The sequence below is a fragment of the Meleagris gallopavo genome, chromosome 4 (assembly GCF_000146605.3).
Source record: "Meleagris gallopavo isolate NT-WF06-2002-E0010 breed Aviagen turkey brand Nicholas breeding stock chromosome 4, Turkey_5.1, whole genome shotgun sequence".
NCBI classification, from domain to species: Eukaryota; Metazoa; Chordata; class Aves; order Galliformes; family Phasianidae; genus Meleagris; species Meleagris gallopavo.
The window spans coordinates 61,631,465-61,642,522 of record NC_015014.2 but is presented as its reverse complement, the minus strand read 5'-3'; the positions used below and the strand labels follow the sequence as shown (position 1 = coordinate 61,642,522).

At 35.8% G+C, this 11,058-nt stretch overlaps 1 protein-coding gene across 1 annotated transcript; it reads left to right on the top strand.

Annotated features, from left to right (window-relative positions):
• The first annotated feature begins 257 nt into the window (after positions 1-257).
• On the top strand, positions 258-9,034 carry LOC100539503 (myb/SANT-like DNA-binding domain-containing protein 1). Its single transcript, XM_010710511.3, has 2 exons — positions 258-565; positions 4,929-9,034. Exons 1-2 carry the CDS (start codon positions 258-260, stop codon positions 5,167-5,169), a joined length of 549 nt encoding a protein of 182 aa, XP_010708813.1. The 3' UTR covers positions 5,170-9,034.
• The last annotated feature ends 2,024 nt before the right edge of the window (positions 9,035-11,058 follow it).

The following is an 11,058-nucleotide window of genomic DNA, read 5'->3' as shown; positions in this document are numbered from 1 at the left end:
TGCTTTATTATTATTATTATTATTATTTTAAATAAATGAAGCTATATTTCTTCCCATACTGATCTTTACCCTGTAACAGATAAGCAGGCATCTATATCTTATTGTTGTTACTGGAATGTTCTAAAGGGTGATGTTGACCTTTTAGGCAAAGTGAGGAGGAGAATATGAATGATATTTGTAGACATTGATATTCATAATGGGAAATATTCGTATAGAAGATCTGTATGAAGAGTACTTGAAAAAGAAAACAAGCTCTAATGTTGTATGCCTTTTCTTGCAGGAAATTAAAATGCATGACTGACAGTGAAACTGTTGCACCTGACTGGCCTTACTACAAAACCATTGATAGGATCTTATCCAAAGTGACAGACCACAGTGATGTGAAAATGCATGAAAATCAGCAACCAGGTCCTTCTACGTCACAGACAGAGGCCTCGCAGTCACCATCAGCTAAGTCTACGCCTCTGTATTTGCCATATAATCAGTTTACATATGAAGGAAGGGAAGAGTGCTTTGAAGATGAACATTCAGAGAGCTCATCAAGCTTACTGTCTTACAAGCTAAGGTAGCATCTAATTTTTTTTTCCTCACTTTCTAGTATTTCACAGAATGAATGGGATCTGCTATCTCAAAAGGGAAATCCTGGAACGTTATTCTCTAATGGCTCTTGCAGCTTTCCTGTGAATAACAAATTGAGTTATGTTTCCCATTCTGCTGAATTTGGGCAATTTCTTTCTTCTTTCACGAGAGATTGGAAGGGAGTAGGAGGACTGGGCAAAAGGTCATTTAGTATTGCCAAAATTCAGCATGTATGCCTCTGCTCACAAGAGGTAGTGTGTTTGTGACAGGAGTACAGGCATGTTCATGATAGTACTGCAGTGTTGTATCTCTTACCACATTTTGCTTAGATGATTTTTGGCTTGCTTTAGGTTTTTGTTGTTCTGGTTTTTTTTTTTTTGGTAGGAGTAATGGTATGAGATTTCCCTGGCTTCAGCTATTATTAAAATGGTGAAAAGTTGCAAACTAAATATTGCCATGGACACTGAAATGCTGTTCATGCACTTTGAAAGAACATTGCATACATTATATAAAATGAACAATGTCATTTTTTCAAAGTAAATGCTTGGTTGAGAATGCAAATGTGTTTCCTTTTCTAATAAGACTGGAGTTGTCTGGAAGGCAGCATTTTAGCAGAAGGCAGGCTATGTACTTCAGACTTCACCGGTTTCATTTTTCATTCAGAGTGGTGTGAAATAAGAGTTGATTACAGTTTTCTGGCAGGAAAAAGTTGGTCCTGAAGATCTTATCACGAGTCTGTGAGGCTTTAACTGTAACAATAAAATTATCTGTCAGTCACACAACTGAGAGGGTGTAAAGCTGGAAGAAGAATCAACCTAACAAGTTTCGATTATTGTTTCCAGGCCTACTCTTGGATGGGTAAAACTAGGATAAGTCCACTCAATCATTCAAGCAAATGGTCCTTGAATAGCTGACAATTTTAAAAACTAGTATATAAATCCTGAACTGTAACAGTCATCTTGTTCTCAGGCAATAACTTTTTTACATCATAGTTCATTGTAATGGCTTGATATCCCCTGATAAACAACCTCTCATGGTTTAGTATCTGTGAATGCAAAGACATCTCTCATGCAAGAACTCCTTCACCAATTCTTAAATTGGTTTCTAATAATATTTTTTTAATAGTTAAGAGGTTGTTTATCCAAAACAATGAGGTGTATTTCATACACTAGACTATTTGATAACATCAAGGTGATTTTTTGTCGCAAGATGTTAGATTTATTCCTATCAGGGGTGATTCCCTAATCGTGGGATCATATTAATTCCTGTTTTTGTTGCAATTCAAAGGTGAGAAAAATCTTTGAAATTTCTATTTTATTTTAATGGGATGCCTGGTATTTGCTCAGTTTTTACAAGCTTATATTGTATTGCAATGTCAATAAAAACTTTATTATCTGACAATAATAGAGTTATTGTTGGATAATTCAAAGCGATGGAGTCTTGTACTGCAGGTTAAGCTTCTAAAATCAGAATTTCTAACAACACTTACGAATGACTTTTTATCTAATTGAAAACAGTGTTTTTTCATCCCATGGTCTAACTTATAGCTTTGTTTCTTTATTGTTGAAATAATGACAAAATATAATTATCCAGGTTGTGACTGGGGTTCAGACCTTACCAGTTTTGCCATTTCTACCATGCTGAAAATAATTTACTTTCATAGATTAATAGACTATAATAAAATCTCAGTGCCAGCTGGAGTGGCTGCCTGTTAAAAAACAAACACCATCCATGTATTTAAATTCAGTTATTCTGATGTGGAGCCTGAAGGTGTTATGGAGGGTATTCTGTGGCATGGTTTCCCACAGCAGTGACTTCTGTTTCAGAGCTTCATATCTCTATTGCCTTCATTTCTTTGTTCTTATGATTTTAGTCTTAGAAATTTTTCACTACACACCCAGCCTAGTACTGATATATGCAGAATATGGAGAATTCACTCTTCACTGTAATAATCTGTTCCAGTGATTATCCCTTGTTTAAACCAGTGTCTTGGTTCTAGTTGGAAAATAGTGAGTTGAACTTCGTTTTTGAGGCCCTCCCAGTATTTTTTGCTTGTTTCCTTGAAGTAGTTGTATATTGAGGTCATTCCATCTTTGCTGTTCTTCAATTTTTGAAAGGTAAATTGACTGGTACACAAGGCTTACACACCAAAAGAGTAAGATTAGACCTTTTTGTGGTTGTACTCTTCAATTCAAGGATGAGTCTCATTAATTCATTAATGCATTTGACTGTATTTGAATGAGCCTAGGTTTATCAGAAGACATAGGTTGTTCTGATTCTCAGTCCTCAAACAATGAAGATCTTCCATTTCTAATACTAATATTTATTTTCAGGTCATTGCTAGTTCTTTTTCACTAAAAATGGGTTATTATTCAGATTGGTACACAGAAAAATAAAGTAACACAATCAAGTCAGAAGTGGTAGTTAGCTCTTGAGATCTATAAATCCCAGAAACCAATAATACTGGAGACCCATTTGCCATGAAGTAGTTAAAAAGGAGGAGTTGTTACTGTGGATTTGTGGAACGCATTTGGTAGACAGATTATTCTTTGTATTTAACTTCTGCTTCATTAATTATTCTAACATAGCACTGAAATGAGCCTTATTGAGTGAGTATAGGCGATCAAATAATCTTTTAATTTAAACAGAGAGTTAATTCAATTTTACACAGACAGCAAATGCATTTGAGACTGGAAACATCTTGCCTAACTGTATCTGGAAGTTTTGCTTTGTTCTTCCTGGCCTTCAACACACGTTGTTGTTTCTGTTCAGCCCCCTAAATGAGGGGGGAATCATTATTTCTCTTCATTGCTTTAGATCTTTCAATGCAAATCACTTCATCTCCTTCCTCTCCTCCCTCCCCCCCACTTTTTTGGAGTCTTTTTGATCCTAATCAAAATTAAAAAAAAAAAAATGAAATGACAGACAACCACCAAGAAAGATGATGCAATACTCAGAGCAGCTCAGTACCAACTACGTGCCTTATATATTCCCTTTCATTCCTTATTAAGGACCATTCTCTTCATGACCTACAGTGACAAAGATGCAAGCCCTTTTCGTGGCTCTGGGAGCCAGTTCTGACTTGTTTCAGTTGGATTGGTTTACCGGCACTATTTCCTAATACTGTATAGGGAAGCAAGTAGAAAGATCCATCAAATTTCAGTAATAAACTTCACAGAGAATTTAAAATTCATAAGGTGATTTTGGCTAAAATAATAATAATTTTGGTGAAAAAATCCTTTGAGTTATGCAAGTAACTGTGAATATCTGGATAATCTGAAAGCCAGCAGTCTCTGGTCACCACATCAGTGTACATTTATAAAGAAAAGCTGTCATAGTTTCTTACCTGTGCATGGGAGGATGTATGACAAAGCAGTAGTGAAGCAGCTTCTTTCAAGACCTAGTCTATTCTTCTTCCTCTAAGATTTTAATAGCATTTAACACAATCCACTTATTTCTTTTCATAGACCTCACCCTCCGTGTTTTACTACACCTTGAAATGACAAGGGAATTGTGTCTTTTTGTTATATTTGCAGCAAATCTTCCAGGTTCTTAGGTCTGTTTATTTTTCTTGCAGAGAGATCTGAATGTCAAGTAGGATAAAAACATATATGGAAATGTAATACAGAGCTGTCACAGCTGAGTGACCTCCCTCCCCACTCTCCTTCTTAACATCAATGAAAATATTTCTCTAGTGCTAGGTTGATGTCCTCATTCAAGGTTGTCTTGAAATCTACAAGTTGTTGACATGGCATTCTGCTCAAAACTGTGCTTTTACTGGATTTCCCCTAGAAAGAATGCAGTGTTTGGCAGAATGCAACTGAGATTGCTGTTTGTGTAAAGGGACTTTGAGACCCATCATTGGATAATTTTGATGCTGGGGACTCAAGATACATGGACTGTCATGCTAAGATTGAAAGGAAGTTGCCCATCTGTAACTGGAAGTTTTTCAGATGAGTAGTTCACTCACAGCTTGAACTACAATAGATATAATGACCATGTAAGCAAAAAGACTCTTCCAGCACAGTTTAGAAACTCAGCATGTAAAAATCAAGATAAAAAGAAAATGTTATACCTAGAATTCTGTGGGGAAAAAAATCTTGTTAAAAATGATGAGATTTTAAAACCTATTTTTACAGTCAGTAATGTTATAAAACAATGGAATAAATGCTTTTGTTTCAGCACAATTCTGAGAGGGAATTTACTGGAGAACATTTTTTATTAATTGAACCTAGCTATAGCTTGTCCGAGAATGCAGTATACAAATCTAGGTCCTAACTTAGCTGCTTTTTTCTTTTTTTCTTTTCCATAAATGTGATTTTAATTGTAAACAAATCTTCCTGATTCAGAACTGAAGAAAGACCAGTTAAGAAAAGGAAAATGCAAAGCTGCAGCTTTCAAAAGAAGAAGCTAAAATTAATGGAGGCTATGTTGGAAGAACAAAAGAAGTTGAGCAGAGCTATGGAAGAAACCTGTAGAGAAGTACGCAGGATTCTGGATCAGCAAAACATCATTCAAGTTCAAAGCTTACAGCTACAGGAGAGAATGATGAATCTACTGGAGAAAATGATTTCCAAATCCAATGTGTAGTTTCCCTTGTGAATGCCTCTGAGATTATCATTGATATTATAGACATCCCCTTACTGCACACCTTATGTGTGTTTGTTGCCCTATTCCCAGGTTTTCCATGGAAATTAAAATCTTAGTGTATTCTTAGATAAGCAAAGAGAACAGATAATGCAGGGTGAGAGCTGTCTGGCATGAGAAAAAATAGTGCAATATATGCCTAAACTGAATTATTTTTATACAGATAGATTAAGGGATGAATAGCTCTGGGAATTTCAATACTGTTATGCCTAGGTCAGATATTGTTTTACAAAGATGTTACGTGTTTCTTCACATCAAGGACCATACCCTGACCTGTTGTTGAAGAACAAAGTAATGTGTTCTTAAACATGCTAATTGCATCTTGACTTTGCTGATGATTAAGCCCTGGTTTGAAACATACACAGTGATTGTACAAGTGACCTATGCATGGTTCTTCTGAAGAGCTACTAGGGACCACAAGATGTCATTTTAAACTCCATGCCTGATATGAATAGTACTCTAATGTATGAGAGTAAAAATAGTCTATTCAAATACACTTTTCATAAAATACAAACAAATCCTTACTATATACTGAATACTAAAATGTATAGACGATACTTGAAGTTGCTTTTGATATTAAATGTTTAATTTTTTTCATTATTAACTGGAATCTGTTGACTTAATGAGCGACCAGCAATGAAAACTATCATTTCTTCTCTATCACAAAAGAAAAATATTGTACTGTGTGTATATACAAATATATATCTATCAAATGAAATAAAGGAAAAGAAGAAACATACTTCTTGCTGGATAGATAATACGCTTTCCGTTGGTGAAAAGGCAATCACAGTCAAAAGCTTTTAATTCTTAACTACTGGGTAAAGATCTCCTCTGCTGGTGCATATATTCATGGAACTCCTAAAGAATATTCAGTATTTGCTGGTGGCACTACTTTAATTATATGCAAGCAGATGTAAGGCAGATCGGCATCGACACACCACAAGAGGGAGCCGAAGGCATGAGGGATTGCGTTTAAGCCCTTGAGGTGAAGCCTAGCGTTTGATTCTTTAATGAAATGTAACATTGAAGTAAACTTTAAAATGTGTTCAGAAGTTCCTCAGATGAATTCCTTTGTACATTTCTTTCTGTTTTCTTCTTGAAAAGCATACTTCTGCTTTCACGGTATTTGCAAGAATCAGTATCCAAGGTCAGATTCAGATATACAGGTACAGAATTAATGTCAGTAGTGGAAACCAAGGCCACCTTCCATTCCCAGTATTAAATAATGTCTTCTGTTGAAATTTTGTTTTTGAAGTTGTTTGCGTTTTGCTATAGAATTTAACATATTTTTAGCTATACTAATATTATCTAAACTATTTCAAGACCCAGACCCAACCAATGACTCTGTAACTACGCCTGGTGGACAGGATAAAGGTTACACTCACCAAAAAATTAATAATATATGGAAGTAGTTCTTAAAGGATCCAGTAGGTGTGACAATTAAGGATGACGCAGCTCTAAAATATGATTACCATATGTAAATGTGGCATATTCCTATGGAGCTTAATTTGTAACAGGATAATGCAAACACCACAGTAAATGACCACACCTGCAGCAAATGTTGGCTCTCCAAGGACAAATGAAGCAACTTTCCTTCACACCTCTGCTACAGTGATTGGATGACTGGAAAAAGAACAAATGTCTGGCTGGATTCTTCAGGGTGAATTTCTCACAGGGTGAAATTATACAGCAAAAGTAAGACACCAAATATTTTGGAGTCCCTGAACTGGTTTGCTCTGAAAGAGAATCATGAAACCTTATAATGTGTCTGCCTGCACAGCCAGTTTTAAATCGGGGCTATTCCTATTGCTGTATAGGTGCTTAGAACACTTGCAAGTGTGTTGCCCTACATGCATATATGCCAGGGAAAATGTACTTTGTGCTTTGTCATGCTTTTGCACATTCCAAACATAGATGCATTACAGATTCACATAGGCTGATGTATCTGTGCTGTAGTGCTTTCCGACACTTGTTTACAGTAAGATTTAAAGAAACTCTCCCTTGACTCCAAGGGAGTTAATGTATTTACTGGTATTATTTGGACAAACCATATAGTAATTAAATCCAATTAATCAGCCATGCCAGTGGCAGCATATTTGAACTTTGCACCCTGGAGTACTCAGCCTGTCTCCCTGCAGGCTACCAGAATTATAATTCCAGAACCGTAGGAACACAGGAATGAAGGAAATCTGATTCCTTGCCTGCTACCATGAGCAACCATGTCACATAATCCTTTCTGTAAATGCATGGAGCTGTATCTTAAAGTGAGTTTGGTGTCTTGCCTCTAGAATTATAAAAGAACCACATAACTGATTGGCGAGCTGCAATTTAGAAGATTGTTTCTAAGATTATTTCTGGTCCGGGAATGTATTTCTTCTTGTATTGATGCTGTGATTTTGCTGCAGCTTCAGTAATGACTCCTGAAAGCCAGTGGTCGAATCACGTGTGGTCCTCCAGAAGTATAATGCTCTTTTCTTTTATAAAGTAAGGATTATTTTGATGACTGTTTTCCTATTTTTTTTTTTTTATTTCATCCTTTTTAAAATGAATGAGCTGAATGACATAGAGAATTCAAGATGAAACTCTCAAACTTTTCTTCTATAAATGTATTGAAGGAAATAGTGCTTGTTGGAAAGATTTTGTATAAAGCATCATTTTTAAAGTGGCTCCTTTTTCTTTTTTAACCATTTCTTTAGCAAAATGCTTTATTTTCATCCTTTCAGATTATCCAAATTCTCCCCAATTTTATCCAGAGATTGAACATGGCAGTGCTGCAGACTAGTATGAGTAGTTCCATGTAATTTCTTTTTCTCATGCTCTTTCTGTTATAAATTAACAAGTTAAAAGTTCCCTATGTACACTGTTTATTTTTTGCTGCTGTTTCTTTTGTTTTAGGAATGACTGAACATTAACTGGAAAAATTAGGCTGGGTGATTTTTATGGTCCTTTTTTTGAAGATATGCACAGATTTCTCATCTAGATGGGACAGTTTGCTGCAGGTAAAGACAATTGAATATTTGAGATATTCAAACCAATTATAACTTGAAAGACTTGCCTAGGATTGAAATGCTTGTTGGAATTCCGAGTTTTGCAAAACTGAGACGTTTTTTCTGGATCTGTATGAGTAGGGAGCTGAGAGAGGAATAAGTACTGAAGGAGAGCACGTGAGGGGCTACTTGAGTTTAGCATTGCGACTGTGACATTAAAGGAACTCCCTCATGGTTTCTAGAAGTGTAGTCAACAAATAAACTGTAGCGCAGGAAAACAAATCTGTTATTTTTAGGGCAGTAATGGGGTCAACACAGTATGATATATCATTTTCACAAAGTGAAGCGCATGTATTACATATACGCCTACAGGTGGTGCAGATATAAAATATAAATATGGGAGGAAAAACACTGCCTGAGGCAGGTGACTTTGTAAGAGATATAAAAATAGAATGAAAAGGAACCTGGGGAGGCAGTGGGGAATGAGTAGAAGGGGATGGTGATGAAGTATGGAAAATATATGTTGAGTAGAGGGGCAAAGTAAATATCTCAAAACAAGAGTACTAATTATGGGAAAAACAGGAAAATGAAAGGAAAAACAATGTTGAAGAAAATTGGAAGAGCTAACAGTGAAATTCTGTGTGTTTGAGTAGGCATCTACAGATGAGTTAGTCAAGTGAAAAACAGCGTATGGTAAGGAGTGACTTTTTTTTCTCATGAAAGATAAATAAGTCTCTGGACAAGTATTTGGAAGCAAATATATTATTCACAAACCGGAGAGGTTAAATAGTTTGTAAGAGGATTCTGTTATAACTGAACAACATTTTCATATGTCGGTAGTAACCATTTGCTATTTAATACAGTTTGTAATTAATTGTATTCTTTTTTCTCCTTGATTTCCTATCAGCTTAAGATTTCAGTTTATTTCAGGCCTTGCCAACTTCGTTATCCACAAAAGCAGGCAATGTATTTATGGATGTGGAATCTCTTTCGTGTTTTCTCCATAAGTGGCTATCATATCTTTTGCAAAGTACAAAACCAGCAGGAAAACGCACCCAGAGGTTTTATTTCTTTTCCAGACTGCCTGCCTAATTCAGTGTGGGCAAAAAGAGCTTACAGCTCTCTGTAGCCTTACTCTAAACTGACACCCTGCTACTGTGAATGAAGTCTAGCAGTAGTAGCATCAATGGGACCACTTGGATGAGAAAGTGTAATGATCTGTGTATGTATGTATTTCAAGGATCAGCTCCTATGCTGATAATGTAATGTGAAAGGCAAATTTGAAAAAGAAACTTCAGAACATTTGGCAGTGTTATGTCAGCAAGTAAATACCAACCATCTGGTCTCTAGATTGCTAATCTTTTCCTCGTCATTCTACGGGTAGCGTGCTTCCTGTGTGTGCATGCTTTAGACTGCATCATCAAACTTTTGAATTGCTCTTTTCTAGTGTTTTAACAAAAAACAAATTCTTTGGCAATTTGGGGTGAAATGTTGTTTGTATGCTTAGTAGAAACATTTAATTCTCCTACAGGTTATCTTGTTTTAAAGCATATTTTTGAAGCACGTTTTAAATGAGGATGAACACTTTCTTGTGTTCTCTTTGAGCAACAGCCCAGTCGTCTGCAGTGAACAACACCCGGTTATCTAGAGTTGGCTAATTATTACAAATTAGATTTTAGTTTGATCCCAGCTGAAGGCGGTGTCTTTGTAAAATATCTGCTATGTAGTGAAAAGTGCTGCTTGTATTCAAAATCTTTTATCCAGTATTGAAACATTTTTCTAAAGAAACAGAAAATAGCTCATGCAGAAGTATCTTTCAAAGGAAAGTCGTCTGAAAATCAATCATTATTTTAACTATACAAATTCTGTTTTCTTGAAATATGTTTATTCAACTATCTTCTAAGAATTTGGCAAATGATTCTTGAAGTATTTAAAATGTTAAGAATAAGAATCCAAATTTGGATTATATCCCAGTCAGATGTTGTGATCTTAGAGATAAGTTCTGCAATGCTGTGAGTTGTAAGAAGTGAACTGGTGCATAGAATTGAAGCTATAACATTTTCTACTTACTTAAACATGGAGGAGTATTTATCACAGCTTGAAGTAGGCTTGTGTCAGTGAGGGAAGCTACAAGAATATCAATTTTTTATGAACTGCAAAGCAAATATATTTAGAAAAGTAATTAAAACTACTTAAAAAACTCTCCATGAGCCTCGTTTATCAGCCCCACAGACTTAGCTGTAATTTATCTTTCATTCAATATAATTAGATCAAATTCATTCTGCTTTATAGCCACATAAAACCTTGTCCGCATGAACTTGGGCAGCGCTAACATTAGCAGCATGCTTTCTTTAAACTGTTATGAATAAGATTTTAAATACTTCTTTTTCAGTTAACTTAGCTTGTTACGTCACCAGATGAAAATGAAGTGCATTGCTACTAAGTCTTTCTCAAAAAATAAAGCTATCCACATAGAGCTTTATCTGTACATCTCACCTGTATGCAAGAATTTCAGCCTTTTTAGAGCTGGTTCATTTTGGCCAACAGAATTTCACCACAGTTGAAACAGCATAAAACAGATTGCACCAACTCAGTGTTTCTTTCATGTCTCCTTAATGGCAAGAACTTCTGGCGTGCACATTCTTGTGTGAGTAGGCTGCTCCATGCAACTTCCCATATACGTAGTAGGCTTTTTTTACTGAAGGTCTTTACATGAAGACAGGCAGCCAATGTTTCAGCATGAGTGGCATGGTGCCCAGTGTTAAGCTTCTTGAACACAGGTACACTGTTCTGTGCGTGAAGAAAATTCCTCTCTGACAGTCATCTGCTTCTATATGGCTATACA